This window comes from Fusarium fujikuroi, chromosome FFUJ_chr07 (genome assembly GCF_900079805.1).
Source record: "Fusarium fujikuroi IMI 58289 draft genome, chromosome FFUJ_chr07".
Taxonomy (NCBI): Eukaryota; Fungi; Ascomycota; class Sordariomycetes; order Hypocreales; family Nectriaceae; genus Fusarium; species Fusarium fujikuroi.
In genome coordinates this window covers 2,230,949-2,253,406 of record NC_036628.1, presented here as the reverse complement: position 1 = coordinate 2,253,406, position 22,458 = coordinate 2,230,949, and the positions used below count along the sequence as shown (strand labels likewise).

Here is a 22,458-nt window from a genome sequence, read left to right as displayed (position 1 = left end):
CTTGGACAGCCCGAGGATGATATGCATAACCTCGATGTGAAATTAATAGGCTGGGGTCATGACTAAAGTAGATGGGAACTGAGGGAGAGGCGATAAAACACTGACAATATGATGTGAATATTATGCGTAAATACGGAGTACTGTCACAGAATATTCATTGGGGTTTTCCTTTTTCTATAAACCTTAAGTTAACGTCATTGTAGATTCTTGGTCGCCTCTGCATGGGTCAAGTCTACAACCCTGAAAAAATGACATTGGGCCTGGACCATCTTGGCGCTGGCGTATACACCAGCCTTCCTATTTTTCCCCTTTAGAAATTCCTCAACGAGGGGAAGCCCCCGACCGATATGAACGGTTTATTGTTAATTTAGTTTAGCTCCCCTAATCAATCAATGCCAACCCTTTTTTCTTTGTCTTAATCAAATTCCCCCTAAAGGAGATATTGCCACAGTATTCCAGACGATCTCGAATACGATAGATATTCCTCCTTTACCGTATCTTTGCTCTCATCTTCTTGTCATAAGACTTTCACTTCGCTTGCACTAATGACAGACGGTAAAAGGTACCACCCCTCCTCTGTCGACGCATGCATCACGCCAGGACATTGAAGCCGCCGTTGGGATTGATACACCGACTATTGCATTGCATGGAAGTCAGGCTAAGAACCGCGTTTGCAACTTGATCTTCGCAATATCACATTAAATCAGAGCGAACGAACAATGGGCTTCTCAAGAGCGAAAGACGACTCCCCGCGATCTTCGAGGTCGCGGTTCTCTGCCTCTGATGAAGGACCTCTATCGCCGGATAGCTTCTTAGGACACTATCCGTGGCCGAGCACAAGCACTGTAGCTCATAAGCGCTATGAAACGCGTCACGTTCCAAGTAAGACGCCACATCTCTTGACAAGAGTCTAAATATACTGACTTGATAGATGATGCGGACAAGGAAAAGCAGATTGAAGCTTTCTACAACGATCTCATCTGGTTGGATCCCTCATATGCAAAGGATGCGCTCAGAACACAGCAGGGTCCAAGGGCGCCCAAGACCTGTGAATGGATTATGAATGTGCCAGAAGTTAAGAGCTGGCTTCAACCAGAGTCAGAAAACCAGCAAGTTTTATGGCTTTCTGGGACTCAGGGAAGAGGAAAGTCGACATTGGGTGTCTTTCTCGCCGAAAGGCTCACAAGTAACTTCGCGACTGATCCCACAAAAACCTGTGCGTACTTCTTCTGCGACCCGAATGATTCGCAGAGGAACACGGCCCAGGGTATTCTACGAGGTCTCCTCACTCAGCTCTTTCAGAACCATCCCCACTCCCTCAGCGACAGAATCCGCAGGAGACATGCGCATCGCGGCTCTCGAGTCTTTGAGAAACCTCAAGCACTGTGGAACTTACTGGTCGAGGTTGCTTTCAGATCTGACCGTCAAATCTTCTGCGTCATCGATGGGTTAGATGAGTGCGACGCGGCCTCTCGAACGATCCTGCTGGAGTTGATGGAGCAGACGTTCCATGGCCCGAAACCAGCTGTGAATCTCAACATTCTCATTTTGAGTCGACCAAGTTCAAAGATTTATGAGTACCTGGGCGAGTTCGTCCACCGAGATCTGGACTCATTCTCCCAGTCGAAGCATGATGTTGAGATCTTCATCAACCAGCGCGTGCGACACATCGCGATCAAGCGAGGATGGTCAGGGACAAGTACCACCCAGGTCAAGCGAGTATTCCAAGCAAAGTCGGAGTACAACTTCCACTGGGTGCGATTGGCCAGCGAGAGCATCTGCAAGCTTCGTTGTGCCGAGGATGCAATCAAGTTCCTCAAAGGATTACCCAATGGCTCGGAATTGCCCGCCCCCAGCGCATCCGCAAACCACAAACGCGATAACCTTGAGTACTTGGGATTTGGTAACACAGATGAAGATAGAGAAAAGCACCATGCGAGACTCAAGTCGCCGTTTGTTAGTGCGATACTCACCGGAAGAGTTGAGATGCTGGCGTTTCTTCTCAAAAAGGGCGAGCCTTTGACGCCTTACACCATTCGAGCAGCAGCAAGATGGGGATGTCCTGGGATGCTAGAAAAGATGATGACACTCCGAAGAGATGAAATTTCACGCGATCAAGATCTTTCCTGCTCCACGGCAGAATGTGCTAGCGCTGAGATGATGGATATTATTTTCGATCATCCCGATTTCAAATGGAGCGACGCAGCAATGATCGGAGCGATAAGGAATCAACGGCATGGACTCCAAATACTGACGTTACTATTTGAACTCCACGGGGATGACATCGAACTGGACGAGTGGATGTTGGAGAGTATTGCGAGCACATGCCACCCCAGGACCATGGATTATTTGCTCACACAGCATGGAACACGAATTGCAATCACACCGGCCGTTGCCGAGAAGGCTATCGAGAACCGTCAGGGTCCAGCCATGCTTAGAGTTCTTCTTAAACACCGGGCACATGAGGGCTTTGTCGATGAGAAGCTCATGACACTGGCTCTTGCCAACACCCGATGCCGACCTGACTTTATGGCCATCTTTCTCGAAATGCCAGCAGCCCAAGTTCGATTCACGAAACAAGTCGTCCTAGCAGCGATAGCTTCACCACAGAAAGACACCGACGACTGGGCCCCTGAAGTTCTCGAGATGCTTCTTGCCAATCGTGCTGCCGACGTTGACGTCGACGAGGAGATTGCCATTGAGACATTACGGGAGCTTGGATTCCCTGGCTTGCAAGTTCTCTTCGAGCACAAAGATGAGAGCGTACGGATCACACAGCCACTCTTGGACGCTGCAGTGGGCGTTTGCTCAGCAAGGGAGTTTGTTGTATTGGCGGAGAGAGCTGAGGATGAGTTCAAGATCACACAGGATATGCTTATCAACACGACATCCAACGCGCGACATGGCGATAGATTGCTGCCAGTGATGTTGAGATATCTCAAGGATTCTCTTACCATCGGACAAGATGCTATTGAAGCATTCTTGAAGGCTGGGCAGATTGGCTTCAAGGGCTTGCTTATCCTCTTACTAAGAGACCGTGGCTGCAGTGTCAACCTTACAAGAGGCGCACTCCGTTCTTGGATCCGAGATGACCAAGTCTGCCGTGGGAGCTTAGCATTCCTTTTTGTTGCACTTCATTCTGGATGGTGCAAGTTGTCGGATGAGATGACGGGCTCCAGGCTGGAGAGACTGGAGGAACTGATCAAGCATTATGCCGAGTTGGATGATGTGCGGCAAGTATTTGCTGAGGCGATGGAACGTTCCAAGAAGGAGATGCGAGGAGCTTGAGTATTATGGGTTCATGTTACTAACGAAGTTATGATGACGACTTTTATGATGGGTCAAGGCTCAACCGGGTGGTTGTAGCTATATATAATAAAGGTTAGGGACAAGGGCATTTATCATAGGGACATTATTTATTTATATTTAATAAGGGGGAGACAGTTTCTGGTTACAAATTGGTGCAATTCCGCTTACATTTCGTTCTTGTGACTGCCTAGACGGTGAGAATGTATTCGTCTGACGATCAGGCACAAGGCATGATAGAGGATCCGAGCTAAGTTAGAGCTGTGTAGCCCCGGAGTGCTAAGGTAGTGTTAGTTTCAATGGTGCTACGCTGTAAGTTAAGCTATCAGGAACACTAACATAAATATCTCACCGCAAACGCGTGAGCAGGCCAGGGGCATCATACGAATACTACGTGCATGCCACACTCATCATAGATCATCAACCTCTGACGAATCTTTCACGACAACGGCATAAGAGGAAGTGTTCCAGGCCCCGGTAAAGAGTAACAGCATGTTTTGTTGTTTGTTCCTGATACGCTTGAACTTGGTGCTGATAAGATGAGACAGGCATGATGCCTAAGGCGGAAAGGCTTGGAGCTGGTTGCCGAGCAGGGAAAGTGGATACAAATGGTGCGTCATTGCCAGACAAGCAAGACCAAGTCACAAGGTCATGAGCAGGGTAGTTCTTCACCAAAAGACTAAAGTCCGGAGGCGTAACTTACGAATCCAGGCAGGTGCGAGGTGCGAGGCCCAGGCCACACCCACCGCTAGACTTACCTTAACCGCCGAAACAGGCCGCAAGCACGCGCAATAAGCTTCCCCCAGCCAAGCACAGCTCGGACGGTGCTTTCCTCCGCCTCGCTTGCCTTCTTACCTTTCCCGTCGTTATTAACCAACCATCTTATCTCCTCCAACTCCATCTTGCATCTTGCATCTCAACTCACCCATCTGCATCTTCATCTCCATCCCATCGCAGCTCGTAACATTCTTGTCTAGCTCTTCCATCATTCCATTTACTTGGTCGCATTATCGACCCGATTGTCCATCATGAAGGGCGCTCTTCTCACTGCTGCCGCGCTCCTGGGCTCTGCCCAGGCCGGTGTTCACAAGATGAAGCTCAACAAGGTTCCTCTTGCCGACCAGCTCGTATGTTTGATTCCCATGATGATTGCGCGTTCCATCAAAGCTCTCTAACACCATTCCCAGGCTACCAACTCCGTTGAGGACCACCTCCAGAGCCTCGGCCAGAAGTACCTCGGTGCCTCCCGCCCCAAGAATGCTGCCGATTACGCTTTCGCTACCAACACCGTCAACGTCGAGGGTGGCCATCCCGTCCCCGTCTCCAACTTCATGAACGCTCAGTGTAAGTACCAATTAAATCGCCAATCCTACCATCGCTAATCGCCCCAGACTTCTCCGAGATCACCATCGGTACTCCTCCCCAGAGCTTCAAGGTTGTCCTCGACACTGGTAGCTCTAACCTCTGGGTTCCTTCCCAGCAGTGCGGCAGCATCGCCTGCTACCTCCACTCCAAGTACGACTCGTCCGCTTCCTCAACTTACAAGGAGAATGGCACCGAGTTCGAGATCCACTACGGATCTGGCAGCTTGTCTGGTTTCGTCTCCAATGATGTTGTCTCCATCGGCGACCTCGAGATCAAGGACCAGGACTTCGCTGAGGCTACTAAGGAGCCCGGCCTGGCTTTCGCCTTCGGCCGCTTCGACGGTATCCTTGGACTCGGCTATGACCGCATTGCCGTAAATGGCATGGTCCCTCCTTTCTACCAGATGGTCAACCAGAAGCTTCTGGATGAGCCCGTCTTTGCTTTCTACCTTGACAACCAGGACGGCGAGAGCGAGGCGACCTTTGGAGGTATCGACAAGTCCAAGTTCACTGGAGATATCGAGTACATTCCCCTCCGCCGCAAGGCTTATTGGGAGGTTGACCTCGAAGCTATTGCTTTCGGCGATGAGGTTGCTGAGCAGGAGAACACTGGTGCCATCCTTGACACCGGTACCTCCCTGAACGTTCTCCCCAGCGCTCTCGCTGAGCTTCTGAACAAGGAGATTGGCGCTAAGAAGGGCTACAACGGCCAGTATACCATTGAGTGCGACAAGCGCGCTTCTCTTCCTGACATCACCTTCAACCTTGCTGGATCCAACTACAGTCTCCCTGCCACCGACTACATCCTCGAGGTTCAGGGCAGCTGTATCTCTACCTTCCAGGGCATGGACTTCCCCGAGCCTGTGGGACCTCTTGTTATTCTCGGTGACGCTTTCCTGCGACGATACTACTCTGTCTACGACCTCGGCAAGAACGCCGTTGGTCTGGCTCGTGCCAAGTAAGATACTTGCCTATGAAACATTTATGTATGAATTACAGATAGCGAATGGAACACGCAGTATGGACATGGCTTTGGATACTGGCATGGGACTAGTTTGAATTGTATGACAGATCATGAGCTTGAGGAAACGAGAAGATGGCTTCTCGTACTTGTTGCTCAGTAATATGAATCCTTATTGACTTTTTGGCTATATGCTCTGATGGTGATTTGATGGTGCTTATGATATGATGAGATCATAGTTTAGCTTACGGACTGGGGTAATGGATACTTTGATCATGGCCATGATTACGCTAGGCCTGCAGCCACTCTGTGGATGTTAATGAGCTGGCTGTTGAGTAACGAAAGATCTCGAGGTGGATGGCACTTTTCTTCATAAGAATGCTGCTGTCCTGTTTGGAGAGAAATCACCCCAAAGCTAGGCATTGTAGGTATTTCATCCACTTTAGAATAAAGAAATATCGTAACTTTCGGGTGATCCAAGATGATCATGTTCTGCAACACTGTATACACCTTGAACCGTTGAACTTCCAGCTGAGTCACGTGCATGAGATGACTCCTGAGGCTTCACCTTCCGCAAAAAGGGACAGAGTGGGTACGAGAATTGGCAAGCGACAAGTAAGGGACGAGGTACAAGGTACTTGGTGATCAAGGAGACACATTCTTCCCCCCCCAGGCTCAGGCTGAGCGCAAAGCAAGCAAAGGACAGCCAAAGCTGAGAGAGCCAAAGGCAATCAATCATCCTCTCCCCATTTTTCGACTTGAACTATTGCTTTGAGACGTGTTTGTCGCGTAATTTACGACTCGATTACTTCCTGTTACATCGATTGACTGTACGATTGTGTCGTGGGTTTACTCGATGGAATCGAATCGTTTGCGCTTCTCCAACCGCTGTTGAATCGATACCTACTAAAGCTACGGAGTATTGACTTATTATTTACCTGGAGTTGCACCAGCGACTGAGCAGTACCTGGGCCCCCATACCCATAACCCATTTCTGCCATCCACTACCGCTGTCATTCCAGCTCCAACTGCTGCTAACAGGAACCACTGACTGCCACTGCAACTACCGCGTATCGCGACGAGGCGCGGCCAACGCCCCGACGACGGAACCAAAACCATCCAAGGCTCTTTTTTGAAGCCATCATGACCACGCCGACCATGGCCCAGCCCACGGCCATCCACGCCAACGGCACCCCAGAATCTCCCAGCCTCGACAAAGCGCAACCTGTCGCTCCGGGAAAGCGAAAACGCGAGACGGAAGAAATGGAAGACCGCGATGAAGACAATGCCTCCGAGGAGCAAAAACCTGCCATTACCAATGGACAGCCCAAAAAGGACCAACGCGACGTGATAAAATCTTTCGTTGAAGTTCTGAGCAGGTATGCCTGCTTTTTTTTGTTACCACTTCTTTTTCATCGCATCGCAACTCTGTCGCGAATGACTTCTCCCTCAGATCCACTAACCCATCACCAATAGCTACGACATCGGTCCCTCCATCCTCAAGCGCCCCTTGCCCGAGTCCTCTGATGATGAGCAAGATGAACACCGAGCCAAGCGTCAAAAGTCGACCGATCTAACTACCATCTCCGAGAAGGCTGCCGCGAATGCTTACGAGGATCTTGACCAAGTGGCTAATGACCTGGTCTCTGTACTTCAAGCCGCTCTCAAGGATATCAAGACAAAGCCAGCCGATGATGAAAAGCAAGCGACCAACGAGGAATTGAGAACGCAAATCTCGGACTTTAAGGAAAAGGCCATGCAACTTCTTCGACGAGAAAAAGTTTACCCGAAAACTTCTGCTGACCCTCTTGCAATCGAGGCAAAACTTCCACCATCTCCTCAGAAGGGAGAGTTGGTACTGTCCCTTGTTGCATATGCACCTCAGGAAAGAAGGCTGTTCTCGAGTCTCCCAATTTCCGATGAAGCCAAACTGCGTGATGTGCCCTTACCCCACGGAATGTCATTAACTCATGTTATGCCGACAACGCCTCATGAGCGAACACAGACTCTTGGAGATTTGTTTTCGTCGCCAAAGAACCTGCCGCCTCTGCAGCCACCCAAGCAGCCTAAGACGCAAGCTAAGGGCAACGTGCTGGATTTTTATCGACCAGAACTGACAGATACTTCCAAGTTCCGAAATGCGTCTTACTTCACAACCCAATTGACTGCTGGATGTTACCTCGACTACAGCAACGCGACTCCTTCGTCGCAAACCATCACCAAGCAACGAGAACGTGCGCAAAGTCTAGCGGGAAAGCGACCCTCAACCACTGAACTTGAACTGCACGAGATGGAATCGCTTTTCCGAGGCGCCTTTTCTAGCTTCGCACCGTGCAAGGATGATTCAGGAGCGGTTGTGCCGTCGAGTGTTGCGGGTCGTATGTGGTGGCAGCAATCGGGCCACCGATCTTTCCAGAACATGATTGAGGTCGAATATTATGGTGGTGCCGACAGTGACGAAAAGGCGGAGAAGGATGAAGCTATGGACATCGACGAGAAGGCTATCCAAGAAGCGATTGATAATTGGGATGAATCCGTTGTTGATCCGTCACTCGAAGAGGCTCTGGGCACAAAACGGGCGGATGAGGAGAAGGAAGTCGATGAGATTTTGGAAGAAGTCAGCGACATGATTGAGACTCTGTCTTCTTACCAACGCATCCGAAACCTCAACCTTCCCAACTCGCAAAACCGCTCGTCAAGTGACCCGGTTAATGGCGATATGCTGGCTACTCCCGGACCTACTCCTTCAGAAGGCGAGCAAGCCACATATGAGATGCTCAAGGCACAGCTTGCTCTGATCATCAAGACACTACCGCCATATGCTGTCGCCAAGTTGAATGGAGACCAATTGGAGGACCTTCTCATCAGCACCAAGGTTCAAATCCAAACTGACAAGTACAAGGGAGTTATGGAGGAGGATGAGGCGGGCGTTCAGGCTCGGTTGAGAGCTCAGCAACAAGCTGCTCAGGCTAATGCCCGGCCGCCGCCTCAACGTACACCCAGTGTATCGGGAGTTTCTTATGGGCATCATACTCCCCAGACCCAGTACGCAACCCCCCAACGAACCCCCTCTATGCAACAACAGCAATACTACCGACCTGGGCCTACGCCCGGTTTCACACCTGCACCACGACCTATGCCCGCCCAACCCAGACCTCCTCAACCTAATCAGTATTCTCGACCCAACGGTTATCCTGCTCAATATGCCACACAAGTTGCTAAAGCTCAAACTCCTTATGGCCACCAAAACATGCCTCAGTATGCTTCTCAGCCAAGACCTCAGTTTGGACAGATGCAGGCTCAGCAAGGAACTCCTAATGCGCGGTTCGCTTTCCAACCAGGCTATCCACAGCAACAAGCCGCTACACCCTCGCAGCCCAACTTTGGGGCTTACACTAACGGTCAAGCTGTGCCGCAGCGCACGATGTCTCCTCAGGTTAATAGACAGGCCTACAGTGCCTCGCCTAATGTGCAGCAGCCTCCACGATACGGTACGCCGAACCAGGCTGTGGGCAATCAAATGAACAGGTACCCGAGCAACCCCCCTCAACACGGAACGCCTGCTCAGAACCCTGGACTTACAGGATATCACACCGTTATCCCTGAAGCGCAACAGCAGCGGATTCTCGAACAAGCCAAAGCCAGAGTCGCGGCTCAAGAGCGATCTACTATGTTCGCTGACAAGATCATTCAACCTGTCACTCCTGGTTTTGGCCAAGGGGGAACTATGGATCCCAGCCGACTTGCAGCTGCGCGAGCGAGTATTGCTTCTCAGCAAAAGCCTCCGACTCCCAATTCTCAGCGATCGAGTATGAGTGGGACGCCAGGACCACCACCTCCCCACAAGGTGACTCCTGTTCCTGTCCCACCGATCCCAGGCATGCAGCAGAAGCCATTGTAATAATCGACACCATGTGTATCTTTTGGAAACGAGAGACGCGAAGCGGAAGGGGTCAGATATGATATCATCAAGGCAGACTTAGGGCACCAGAGGAGCGAGAAAGGGGTTCAGGGGAGGCGTTTAGAGGGTGGATTCGCGATTGTTTTTATTAACTAAGTTTTTCTGAGGAGTTGGTTTTTTGACTCAGTCAGGGGAAAAAGGGACGAGAGAAATATTTTTTTAGTCATTACAGGGAAGAACTAGGAATTGGTGGACTTTTCCATCGATTTGTTGACCTGGGGGTGGAAACTCCTGGTTGTGTAATCCAAGACGCCGAATTGGCGCGTGTATGCAGACGAAGACAAGGTACACTATTGCATTGATATGTTTGCGTTATGGACTTTCTTTTGTGCCAGTAAAACATGTCAAGGGTTCTGGGTTGAGTGAGTATGTTTATGTCATCTATGATATGGAGAAAGATGACAACGACAGGGGCAAAAGGAACGTATAGAGTTGATTGTCAATTCTACTGAGCTGAGGGGTATCTATCAAGCCAGTCCTGGAGGCACATGTCGTATCCTCGACCTATTCCCAAACAAAAGAAGTTATACATGTTTATTCATTCGGTCGTACAAAAAGTTCTAGAGATCTACATCCAGGCTGGTGATCTATGCTGGTGGTGGCACCGTAGGCTTTGCCAGTTCAGCCGCAAGCTTCCGTTCTTGTCGTTCCTGGAGCATCTCAAGGACAATGCGACGTAACTCAAAGATCACCTCGACGGCAATGAGCACGATGATGATCCATTCTAGGCGAGTGCCATGTTGCTCACTGGACATCTCGCGCAGAACACTCGCAATTTCGGCGGCGTAGTCCATCTTCTGGTTTAGTGCGCGGATACGCACGTTTACATCGAGTGCACGACCAACTTGTTCGTAGTAACCTTCTAGACCAAGATCGGAGCTGGTGTCCCAGAAGATATCTGGCAATGAGTCGGTGAGTTCAGAGTAATGGTTGAGACGAGCACGCAGACTGAGGAGTTCGCCTGTTTTTTGTAGGATGAACTTTCGACCGAGAGGTACACCAGCACCTTGTGAAAGTAGTGCGGGGATGTTGCGTGTGCTTTCAAAGTACGACGTCAAAGCCGTTTCGAGAACAGCAAGTTTTGTGCTTCGAGCCAGACCCGACGAGAAAGCCACCTTTGCTAGAGTAGTGTCTAGCTTGTCAGCCTCCTTGTGCTCCTTGCGAGTACCAAGAACGATAACATCGCCCTTAAGCACACTTGCTTCTCGGTTTGTATCGGTTGTGAATTCGAGATCCTCAAACTCCCGACTTTCAATGGAGTGCGCCTCTTCGGCAGCACGCATGATCTGTCTGGTAACGACATCTGGAGGCAGCGACCATGTTACGATTGTGCCAGACGGAAAGACAAAGATGTCTCCACCATTTACACCTCTTGCATGGACCACCTCGTTTGCGTCGAATCCCGTGCCATCCGGGTCAATGTCAAAACCATGCGATGAGAGAATCTCGAGAACTACAGGCATCTTGAATGATTCTGCGACGCAGGTCGCGCTGACCACATTGGAGGGTTCATCGCTGGGACTTCCTGGTGCTGTTGCGCCTCGTTTGGGCTGCTGGGCAATGATGGCAACTCGACGTAATGAATTCTTGGCCGTATTCGATCGAGTTGGCTTCCTCTTTGAAGAAGCAGGACCTTTCTCTTCCTTGGAGATCTCGGAAGCGGAACGGGAACCGTCGTCGACTTGAGACAGGTAGGGATTCGAGGTGAAGAAGCTTCGCTTTCGAGGGAAGCTAGCCAAAGAGGTGAGATGGAATTGTCGATGAGGCCTCAACCGTGGCCCGGCGACTGAGGTGTGAAAGAGGCGGGCGACATTGAGGGTGATTCGCTGGGAGGAATTCCTCATGATGTGACGACAATTATGCCATTAAAGGTGAATTTATGGTGGGTTGACTCTTTCAAAGTACTGAGAATGAACCAATGTCGAATCAAAAGAAGTTCTACTAACAAAGACATTGACATCGGGAGCGGGTCCGATGATAAGATAAGATAAGATAACGGACTGACTCAGTGATAAGATAGCCCACTTGGATCATCGAATTATCTGCATGTGAGAGACCACGTGATACTCCTCAACGGAATGTGGGTATGCTAGACCGCTTCGGGAGGCATCTTGGAGTGGACTTGGACACCCATGACGAAGTCCCACTAGCCACCGTAGCTTAGGGAGGGAGATCCATCTCTAGGGGAGACCAGACAAGCCCAGAAACGGTTAATTACGCTACGCTACGCTTCTCATCTCAACACCGACAGGACAGGACGACTTTAAATTCAGAGGAGGCCCCCTTGACCTGAACTCTTCATCAACCTCTTGGCGTCATTCTTGGCCTATTTTAATTCATAACCTCCGCTGTCCTCTATCCCCGCGGACTCTTTTTCTTCTTCTTCTTTCTCCCCTCTTTCTCTACCCCACCATACAACATCTATCACCATGGATCTGAACCCCAAGTACGACAACTATGATTTCCCCATCAAGGGCCCTGAGAAGCAGGATGGCCACGCCGGCTACCTCACAGAGGACCAGATCGCCAAGCTTCACCAGTTCCGCATGATGCTCGAGTCCGAAGGTTGCACTGATCGATTGGACACCTTGACGCTGGTACGAGATATACCTTAACCTAGCTACCCAAGCTTGCTGGACCCCGGACAAAAAGGGCCATGTAACGCGACACAGCAAATACTGACAACGCCCTTGTCTACAGCTTCGATTCCTCCGAGCGCGCAAGTTCGATGTCGAGGCCGCCAAAGCCATGTAAGACTTTTCTACCCTTCCTTCCCATCTGATGGCGGTGGAACGAGAAATTGTGCTGGTAGCGACAGGGGGGGCTGACCGCCACTATAGGTTCTTGGATACTGAGAAATGGCGAAAGGAGGTTAAGCTTGACGAGACTGTGCCCATCTGGGACTACCCCGAGAAGGCTGAGATCGGAAAGTACTACACTCAGTTCTACCACAAGACCGACAAGGTATGGCAAGCCGGTGATGACGAGCGAGAGCTATCATGAGAACATATGTTGACTAATGTTTTTTTCTCCTCATACAGGATGGACGACCCATCTACATCGAGACGCTTGGAGGCATTGATCTGACCGCCATGTACAAGATCACCAGCGCTGATCGCATGCTCCTGAACCTCGCTGTCGAGTACGAGCGCGTCGCCGATCCGCGTCTTCCTGCCTGCTCCCGCAAGGCCGGCCACCTCCTCGAGACATGCTGCACCATCATGGACCTCAAGGGCGTTTCCATCACCAAGGTGCCCCAGGTCTACTCCTACGTCCGACAGGCCTCTGTCATCTCCCAGAACTACTACCCCGAGCGCCTCGGCAAGCTGTACATGATTAACGCCCCCTGGGGTTTCTCCACCGTCTGGAGTGTTGTCAAGGGCTGGCTCGACCCCGTCACCGTCTCCAAGATCAACATTCTCGGCTCTGGATACAAGAGTGAGCTCCTCAAGCAGATCCCCGCCGAGAACCTCCCCAAGCAGTTCGGTGGCGAGTGTGTGTGCGAAGCTGGCTGTGAGAACAGCGATGCTGGTCCTTGGCACGACCCTGAGTGGGCTCGTCCCGCCTGGTGGGAGAAGAAGCAGGATGCCAACGTCATCGAGAACAAGGGATCTGAGATTGAGGAGCCCGCAAAGGCTCCCGAGGCTGCTCCAGCTGCCGAGGGTGCTGATGCTACCCAGACTGCTCCTGCCCCTGCCCCTGCTGCCGCTTAAAGAAGAGTATATGTACCAAGGTGAAGGATATGGAAGAAAGATAGACGGGCGGGTTTGCTACGTCTTAATATAGACCACATATTTTCTCTCGTTTACCATGCTTTTTTCCCCCAACAAATGGGGTTTGAGGGGATATCTGAGCAAAGATATACATATATGGTAAAAACACGTTGGAGGTGTGTATGGAGGAGCGTGACGTTTGTAGGGAGCACAAAAAGAATTCTTCCAACCCCCTTCTTGTTCTGCTCGGTGTATGAACATGCTCATGTGGACGTTTTATTTCGTGTGCGCCTAAAATTATGTTAGATGCCGGCTGGCCGAGGCTCCTGACTATGGTTGCAATAATTCTCAACAATAGACGCGGTCTCGAGATTTGTGTTGTAGCATATGAAGTGATATTGCCGATTAATCCAGTCCAACCCAATGCGCCCCAACTCCTTGTTCGTAATACACTGATCGCCGCCCTGGGTATATATGCAATAAAGACAAGAGATGTCTTTTATCGTCCCTGCGTAACGACATACTCGCCCGCCACGCGCGCTCTCTCCATCTTGGCTACCACGGCAGGCATATCGCGCTTCAATCTTCCCAGACCTTCGACAGCTCTTCGGAATCCTTTCTCCACGCCATCTTGTCTCTCCAGTGGTTGGACATTTAGATCCACTTCAGCGGCCTCTGCTATGATCTGCTGTTTTCGCGCTTCGAGCATATCGTCGTCGCGCTTTAAGATATCGCGTAATTGCTCTGCTTGCGCTTCGGCCGTTGTAGCGGGTACTGAGCGTTTCAACGCTGCAACATCCTCGAGAAGTTTTTCTTCTTGTGTGATTAAATCTGCGACACGCCGACGTTTGCGCGTGTCAAAGGGTTCGTAAATGGTATCGGGCTCGACGTTTGATTCGGAGAGGAAGGAGTCTGGAGATACGGGGAGGCCGTTTATTGAAAGATTTGGAGAGGCTAGGGAGAATGTCTTGTCGATGTACTGGTTGTTTGTTAGCCTTGTGTCATAAAATACACTGGACAAGGGATAGTACCTCGTTTACGAGCTTTTCTATCTGATTTCGCAATTCATCCTCTCCGTCATTACCCTCCACCACGGGAAATGCTTCGTTGAGACGTTCTGCGGCTGCGCGACGGACATTGGCGATGAGATATGAGAGATCCTCGGGTGTTTGCAGCTCGATCTTGCGCTGGACTTGGGCGACGACAGATTCAGAGTCCATGACTATCACTCTCCAAGAGGAGAAGAAAAATCAAGGTAAGGAATAGCTGGAAGAGAGGGGGTAGTAGAGGAAGGGTTGTGCTATCAAGGTGCTTGACGGTGAGTGCCTGCCCCGCGGCCGCGTTTAGTCAATTGTTTACTTTGAAACTCCGGGCGCCGACTCGGAAACGGAAACGGAAACGGAGACGGGGCTTATCTTATCACTTAATATTCGATGTCACCTCCACCTCGACCAAGCAGAACATGAACTTGTAAATAGGCAATTTATTGTTGATTTAACTTGCTAATCGCGTTGATATCTTCATTCAACAAGCTCATTATTCCATCAATCGTCCTCATATGTCGCTCCAAGCTTGTTCGCTCACGTTGTACTCTGAAATGAGAGTCCTTCTGTTGACTCCCTCTTGCTCCCGCTTACAGTAAAGCAAGATTTTGTCCATGGGGGCACCCGAGAGCTTGGCCTCAACTTCACTCATTCTGCGGGACTCTGGTAATAATGGTACCTGATAATCCAGATCACGCATTGGGGTATTCAGCTGAAAGTCATCCCCCAGGTCAACGCCGCCGTAAAAGTCCCCTTCTTCCAACTCGACCACCTTTTTGGCGACACATGCTGCGATATGCGCATCCCAGATGCCTTCCCGGTGAGGACTTGTCCTGAGAAGCTTGATTGCTTCAGCTCGGATGCGATGAACGCGACATTTGACTGCTGTGAAGTAAAGTGGCGGTATCCAGCCCATGTCGATGATGGACCTGGGCATGCAAGTCGTCATGATGTAGAGGGGCATCTCGTCCTCCAGTTCATAATGAAGCGACAGTTCCCATAACTTTGTAAGTTCTTTGATGAGTAGGATGAACTTGTCGGTACAAGTGTCGTATATGGTCTCGTTATTGCATATGCAAGTCTCAGACATAACGTTTGTCATGGCGTAGTGTATCCTCAAAATCTGGTATGCCTTTTGCAAGGATATATTTGAGCCACCAGGTAGCGCTTTCATAAAATCTTGAAACATGCCATGCCATTGGGCGAGCCTTGTCTTGACGAGTTGCTGGGCTATATGCTCTGTTGCTGCTATTGTCTGTTGACGAGCTCGGTGAGTAAGGTGGAATATCTGGTTGTAAACAAGCTCTAGCCCTTTCCAAGCATCGTTGAGATTAGCGAAAGATTCAAGGAAACTCTTCTCGGGGCTGTGAGCTGGCTGTAGAATAACACATGAATGGTGGTACAACAGTCTGAAGAGCTCAACCTGCATATGGAGCCTGGACAGGGCCTCCACTATCCAAGCATCGGTTGATTCGTGACAGGGTTTCAATGCCAAGATACCCGAATTAGCCTCGGGAAGACCCTGCATCTGCCAAAGAATGTCAAGCCCATTCTTCAGATGAAGCTGCGCCGTGGCGAAGTGGCCCCGGAAGAACTCCAAGCAGACAAAGACAACACAAGTGATGAGCGCCACACGACACGATTCCTTATCTTTGGCGTTGAAGTGTGGCTGCAGATGTGCAATGGCCTTGACGTACTGCTGCAGCGTAAACTGCTCTTGTTGGCTCATCTGCGAGGTGGGCGAGTTTCTATGTATGTCCAATGTCACAACACCCTTCTTGTGCGCCGAGCTGAGCGCAAGGAGGGCATGTAGCACGGCGGGTTCTCTAGACCCAGCCTGGAAGACGAGGGTGTTCCAGAAGCCAGAAGAGAAGGTGGCCGAGATCTTTGTAGAAGTGCGGCACTTGAACCAGTCAAAGTAGAGCTTCTCGTTTGCGTTTAGAGAGAAGACGAGGGTTGTCTCGAGGGGAGGGCCAAGGGTGAACTTGGGGCGTGACTGGGACTGGGAATATTGTGTAAGAGCGTGTGATCCCCCGCCCCAGATTCCGTATCCGTCGCATGCTCGACCTGTTGATAGGCATCTCTGACAGGCTGGACGGCCTTCGTCACATTTGACTTTTCTCAATCTAAGTTATTAACCTCTGTTCCTCTGTTCCTCTCTCTCTCCTGTCAAGCACTCACTTGCATGTTTTACAGCCTGATTTGACCTTGGATTTTCCCTTTCGAGCCATTCTATGAAACAATTTAACAAGGAAGAAAGGAATAGACGGAGTTGATTTGTCTGCTCGGAAACTTTTGGATCTGCTTGGTTGTCAATTTAAGCGGAGATGGCATTTTGACGTCCTCGAACGTGCCCCTGGAGCTTATAAGTCGGGAATATTCTTGCTTGGGCCCGCGGGTTGGGGGCGCTACTAGAGGGACTACGTACTGAATGTGCCCTGCCACCCCGCGGACTACTCCGCTGACGAGATCGTCATCCCTATCTGCACTTCCCATTCGCTTGCTCGGAAACCGCGAGGTCTGATTGGCCCAAATACCAAGTGTGAGAACCTCGGGTGTAAGAGTGCCAAGATAGTACTTATATGCAAGTTTGTCCGCTTCGGAAACCTTTGAGAGTCTCTTGTATGATGTAGTTGAGCCAGAGATAAGAGCTTAGAGGCTTTTACTATTTCATGTGTTCATTGTCAAGTCCAATTTCCGTGAAGATGCACGAAAATACCGTGATACTGGATCGTACAACAGTCGATTTTGAAGCCAGCAACTATGAATTTCATGCCGGATAACCAGTTCAACAGAATAAACAAATCCAATCTTTAGGCTACCCAAATTCTTATCATCACGTCAGCTAGAACAGCCCCTCGATCCCCCCTTGGCAAGAATGGCCCTCTCGTCTCTCACACGGGCTTGGGCACCATAGGCTTAACGCGTCCAACACATAGAGCTATCCCTAGTTGAGATGAAATATTTGCGTTCCTTGACCATTCTTACGGGGCATGTGTGACGTTCTGGGATAGTGCTGAGTAAGTTCAAAAGTCTGACGGCATCCGAATATCAGCTAACCACATAAAAACTACTCTAACGATTGCGAGGAAATCATTGGCAAGTGGTTCAGACGAACTGCCAAACGACGTGGGGTTTTTCTTGCAACTATGTTTGGATATGATATATACATCAAGAAAGCATGTGCTAAGAGGCTACGGTTTCTGGATATTGTGCTTTATCTATCTCTGTAAGTACAGAACATCAGCAGAAGCTCTAACCATAACTGATATAGACTAGGGAACGGCATCTGGGCAGAAAGATAGTGATGGCATTATTTCAGCTCAAGGAACACAGAGGGCTCAATATTTCTACGAGGATTGGGCTGCTCTTGATATAGTTCTTAGTAATGAAGAGACCGCTGAAATCAGGAGCTTTGTGGAGAAAGATTACCAGTATGTCACTACCCCCTACTCTTATGGTTGGCTACTCAGAGATCTAAAGGAGGAGTCTGAATGAGTTACCGAATCTAGTACCTATTTATATCGAAGAAGAATAACTCACAAGACCATATACATCAAACACCGAAAGGCCCGATATATCGGCTCAGCCTCCTCTTCACTCCGACGATTCTCGTCTCGTCAATAACATCGTGTGCCTTTAGGATATCTAAAATCCCATATACGAAATTCTTACTATCATTACGCATCTCACCCTCTGCCAGGCTCCAGAACGGCGAGACACAAGTCATGTTCACGAGACTCTCAAACCACTCTGGGTTTACTGTACAAAGTTTTCCCCAGGCAACATAGGACGGAAGCATACGTGGGTTATTTGAATGCCGATATATCCTGCAAAAGTTGCCGCGGTGAGCTCGAATAACTTCGAAGTTTTGCCAGAGATGAGTAACTGTATCGTAAGCGGAGAGTGTCCATTGAAAGTCTCTATCTAGATCGGGGGTCGAGACTGTGATGAAAACTTGGATGGTACACGGCGAGCACCAGGCTGGGCGGGTACTGTAGAGATGATATTCGTTAGACATAGTGACTAGTAGATTGGTGTATGTAGGAGAAAATGAGTATAGATATGCTTGAGGGACTCCTGGCATGAGAAATTTGCTTCATCTTATAGGATGAGATTCGCTGTGACCAAAGGACAAATGGATAACATGGGTTCTTTAATTAAAAGACTTTCTTTGTAGTGGTTCACGATTCAGTGTTGCATCACTGGATTGCCCCTCACTTATTATTATTCGAGTCCATGGCCGATATAATCTGATTAAGAGGATGCATTAAGGGCAGGTGAAATCTGAATCAGGCTTACTTCTAGTCTGTTTGTCACAAGTTGAATGATCTCAAACATCCTGATAAGTCACTCAGTGGACGCTTTATGCTCTTTACAAACGGCAACGCCCTTTCAGGCTCAATACTACCTGTATCAACGAAAATATTCAACGTCCCTATAATATACTCATGGCTACACCAAACGTCTCGAGAACTCAAAACCTGGATCCGTATTGGCAAATTCTGCGTCACTGGAAGAATTTGGAGACTTATAAAAAATCGATTCATACTAGCAATGCTGAACCAAGCATAATTCCCCTAGATCAAACGCCAGAATCGTCTTGGAATATACCAACAGGGTTCCAGTGATTATTCCGGTCGCCATACCAATCTTTCCACTTCTTACACCCATCGTTGACCTGCTTCAGCTTCTCCGAAGTCATCATCTTCCTCAGATCCTCTTCACGTTCCATGATCTGTAGTGCCAAACCACTTGAAGCGTGCCAGGCAATATGGCAGTGGAACAGCCAAGAGCCAGGGTTGTCAGCCTTGAAGGCAACTATAAGGTAACCTCCGGCCGGTATCAGTGCAACGTCACGTCGGGGTGGATTGTCGAATTTGAGAGTGACGGGGTTGTTTGGGTCATTTATCTGCGAAGAATTTGTGCCTTGGGCAAGCAGGGCAAAGTCGTGCCCGTGTAGATGTAGCTATTGAATATCAGTACAATTCCAGTTGTGCAGTGGTACAAACTTACCGGATGTGCAAGAGACCTGAAGGTCTTGTTGGTGCCAATACGATCAAGCGATGGAGCCGTGATGACGAGATAGACCCAACCGTCCCTGTTCTCTGCGGGAACAATCACATAATCGTCAGGCCATTCTTTTCTTTCCTCTAGTAGGGTGATGGTTGGATTCGAGAAGTCCAGCCAAAGAGGTCGCTCGCCGAAAGCCCACCAGCTAAATCTGTCTCCAGCGTGTGGTCTATCCTTCACTTTTTCTATCCCAAGTTCAAGATCCTTACTCCTATCTCCTACATCTTGTTAGCAAAGGAACTCCATTCGGTTTACGTTGGTGTTGACTGACTCTCGTCAAGTTTGACAGTAGGAATTGACCATGGAAGGATGGGTTTCAAGTTCTCATACTTCTCGTCGGTGCAGTCTTTGGTCCAGTTGTCTCTCCAGGTCTGGGGTACCTCTGTGCTCACAGGCTGATATCTAAGGATACCTTGCCGCTCATCAGGCTCGTTACCATCTTCAAACCCTTTGCAGCCATCTGCCGCAACGGTACGAATCCAGTAGTTTCCGTTATTTGATGCAGGGAATTTGGTGTCGTTTCTAGGTTTGGCATGAAGAACAACGTGGTATCTTTGGCCTTCAGGCTGTTAGTTTTACATGCTACAATGATATTATATGACTTACCAATCCCGACGAGGATATGGTCTACTGTATAAGGGTGAATGGGGACAAAGTCGGAGCTCATGACCTCAAAATAATGATTATCGATACCGAACAGGAACGTAGTATCAACAGATGTGTTGATGATACGAAGGAGGTATTTCTTGCCCTATAGAGGAGTAAGCATCACATAGTAATCCTTCAATCCTAGTTTTACCTTTGTTACGGTTATGTTGTAGCGTTCCCGTGGAAAGCTGCCAGCAAAGTTTCCTAAAAGTGCTCCGTAAGCATTGAACGAGATATTTAGGCCGGTATGCCTCACCAATTCCATTCATTAATATGCTATTCATCTCAGGGCGAGTAGGAACACCCGTTAGTTCTCTCTCCCACTCCTGAAAAGCACTTCGATGGTTCCAATCCGTAATAAGAATAGGATCCTTCGCTTCATCATAGTGAGCCGACGAAGGCCCAAAGATAGTTATGGGTCCTGCGAGACCGTCGGCGTATTGTAGAGAGTAGTGACTATGATACCAAGAAGAGCCATACTGAAGGGCACGAAACTCATATGTGAAGGTATCTTCGGGGGCAATGGGGCATTGGGTGACGCCATTGACACCATCCATCTCCATGGTTCCGTTCTGCCTAATGCCATGCCAATGAACCGTGGTGCCGTTATATCGCAATTTATTTGTGACGTGGACTCTGATAAGATCACCCCAACAGGCTTTGATCCACGGGCCGGGGTAGGTTTGGTTGAAGACCTTTCCATACGGATTATCGATGCCGTCGCCGTTGATGGTCTTGTTATCAACTACAAGCCAATACTGCAGATATGGATCAGTAAAAAGGGGTGAATAATGTGAGTGGTTGTGTACCTCTCGAAGCACTCCAGGCGGATACATAGTCTCATAGTCAGTATGAATACTGAAATTGTGTCCATCTGAGCTCTTCAGCCAGCAGTGACGGTTCTCTGGAGTAGAACATGACTTCCAGTCATTTCCAAGCTCGGGATACTTGCAAATAAAGTCTTCGTCTGGTGAATCGGGGCCATTTGGTGCTGGGAACTTTGGATAATTTTGCGAGATCTGGTCATTTTCGAAAGATAGAACAGGCTGCTCAGAGTCACCTCCGGTATGCTCGTGAAGTGGAAGTGAGAAGAAGGTGGCGGTGTAGGCGATTAACGACTTGCACACGTTGTAGAAACCCATCTGGGGCAAACGTTGACTAATACCTCAGCGAAGTTTGGGGATATGAAATTTACGACCTACTATGAACTCTAGAGGTTGATTGAGATGGTGAATTAGAAGAATTAAATGTTCTCAGAAGGAGAGCTCCCTCCATATCAACTTTCAGAATTGGGTTTCTTGTTTCTCGCGGCGGTTTTCCTCCGGGCTTCGAGTATGTGATAAGCCATTTCACAACTTACACGATATAGAATCATCCGTTTGTAGTCTCATCACATCTCTTTTACTCACTCTGACCGAATCCCATGGCCATATTTCAGCCATGACTTGAACCTAGTTCTGTCTCAGCTGTTGAAGCTGTCCAGATCTGGTCATCAGCCGCACTCTAGCTTGAGCCACCACTGCTTTCCCCTCATTGACTGGAATGTCACACAAGAGCGTTACCATAGAGAAACAGAAGATATCCCCGCTTCTGTAGAAACCCGTTCAAAGCCAGACTAGCTTGAGTTTGTCGTCCCGTCCCATTCCGTATAAGTTAGTGAGTTATCGTTGAGGTAACGCATTCCTTTGTCTGTGAACCAGCCTCAATCGCCAGATTCATGAAGGAGTACCCAAGTGACATAGACTGAGGTCTAGACTCTGAATTGTATTTTTTTGTCGTTCTACAGTTTTTGGTGGCCAGCCAGTCTCTGTTTATTTTGACGGTTGAACGAACAAGCAGTCTGATAACGTGCTATCCCCGTGCCTGATTTGTCAGAGAAGACTACCAGCTCGTCTGATTCTCGTGCCCTGCAACGTTGTCACATTAGGTGCATTTTCTGGCCTCTAAAACACCCTTAACGTTGAGAACTCGCCACTTCATGAGTGGATATTCGTCATTATCTCGCATAGTTGGTATGATTTCAGGCACAAGACCAGCACGGAAGAGTGACGCGGCCTGAAGAAGTTGCTCTTCTGTGTGAAAAGATGTCTGTTCCAGCTACTAAAATCAAAGATTTGTGATTCTTGTCTCAATATTGACCTTGCAGTCGAACATAGTATCACAAGGAGTATTGTAACCGCGGAGACCTCGGCAATTCATCGTCACTGGTGCCATCCTATCCATTAGAGCTCTTTCATTGATGATCTTCAAGGCCGTGATGGAGATGCAGGAATAGTTGGGTGCAATTTATATGCACTTCTCGATTCATGGCAAACAAGCCGATCAGATTATGTGATTTATCACGTGCTGATATGAGCAAATTGTAGTTGATGGCCAGCGTGAGGTCTGT

At 49.1% G+C, this 22,458-nt stretch overlaps 8 protein-coding genes; 4 read left to right on the top strand and 4 right to left on the bottom strand.

Annotated features, from left to right (window-relative positions):
* Positions 1-719: 719 nt before the first annotated feature.
* FFUJ_08418 (related to vegetatible incompatibility protein HET-E-1) lies at positions 720-3,288 on the top strand (the record flags this gene model as incomplete). XM_023580884.1 has 2 exons in its annotated part: positions 720-882; positions 932-3,288. The coding sequence occupies 2 exons, from the start codon at positions 720-722 to the stop codon at positions 3,286-3,288; spliced, it is 2,520 nt and encodes an 839-aa protein (XP_023433580.1).
* Positions 3,289-4,334: 1,046 nt separating this feature from the next.
* FFUJ_08419 (probable aspartic proteinase, pepstatin-sensitive) lies at positions 4,335-5,632 on the top strand (the record flags this gene model as incomplete). XM_023580882.1 has 3 exons in its annotated part: positions 4,335-4,433; positions 4,494-4,650; positions 4,698-5,632. The coding sequence occupies 3 exons, from the start codon at positions 4,335-4,337 to the stop codon at positions 5,630-5,632; spliced, it is 1,191 nt and encodes a 396-aa protein (XP_023433579.1).
* A 1,142-nt stretch (positions 5,633-6,774) lies between these two features.
* On the top strand, positions 6,775-9,532 carry FFUJ_08420 (uncharacterized protein; the record flags this gene model as incomplete). XM_023580881.1 has 2 exons in its annotated part: positions 6,775-7,010; positions 7,108-9,532. The coding sequence occupies 2 exons, from the start codon at positions 6,775-6,777 to the stop codon at positions 9,530-9,532; spliced, it is 2,661 nt and encodes an 886-aa protein (XP_023433578.1).
* Positions 9,533-10,179: 647 nt separating this feature from the next.
* Positions 10,180-11,436, bottom strand: FFUJ_08421 (related to protein RMD1, required for meiotic division; the record flags this gene model as incomplete). The annotated part of the gene is made up of 1 exon (XM_023580880.1): positions 10,180-11,436. The coding sequence occupies one exon, from the start codon at positions 11,434-11,436 to the stop codon at positions 10,180-10,182; it is 1,257 nt and encodes a 418-aa protein (XP_023433577.1).
* Positions 11,437-12,021: 585 nt separating this feature from the next.
* On the top strand, positions 12,022-13,305 carry FFUJ_08422 (probable phosphatidylinositol/phosphatidylcholine transfer protein SEC14; the record flags this gene model as incomplete). XM_023580879.1 has 4 exons in its annotated part: positions 12,022-12,189; positions 12,293-12,342; positions 12,433-12,556; positions 12,634-13,305. 4 exons carry the CDS (start codon positions 12,022-12,024, stop codon positions 13,303-13,305), a joined length of 1,014 nt encoding a protein of 337 aa, XP_023433576.1.
* A 499-nt stretch (positions 13,306-13,804) lies between these two features.
* Positions 13,805-14,525, bottom strand: FFUJ_08423 (uncharacterized protein; the record flags this gene model as incomplete). XM_023580878.1 has 2 exons in its annotated part: positions 13,805-14,284; positions 14,337-14,525. The coding sequence occupies 2 exons, from the start codon at positions 14,523-14,525 to the stop codon at positions 13,805-13,807; spliced, it is 669 nt and encodes a 222-aa protein (XP_023433575.1).
* A 334-nt stretch (positions 14,526-14,859) lies between these two features.
* FFUJ_08424 (uncharacterized protein) lies at positions 14,860-16,579 on the bottom strand (the record flags this gene model as incomplete). XM_023580877.1 has 2 exons in its annotated part: positions 14,860-16,474; positions 16,530-16,579. The coding sequence occupies 2 exons, from the start codon at positions 16,577-16,579 to the stop codon at positions 14,860-14,862; spliced, it is 1,665 nt and encodes a 554-aa protein (XP_023433574.1).
* Positions 16,580-18,933: 2,354 nt separating this feature from the next.
* FFUJ_08425 (related to laccase 2) lies at positions 18,934-21,211 on the bottom strand (the record flags this gene model as incomplete). XM_023580876.1 has 7 exons in its annotated part: positions 18,934-19,317; positions 19,365-19,639; positions 19,693-19,980; positions 20,028-20,172; positions 20,221-20,273; positions 20,326-20,827; positions 20,879-21,211. 7 exons carry the CDS (start codon positions 21,209-21,211, stop codon positions 18,934-18,936), a joined length of 1,980 nt encoding a protein of 659 aa, XP_023433573.1.
* Positions 21,212-22,458: the final 1,247 nt, after the last annotated feature.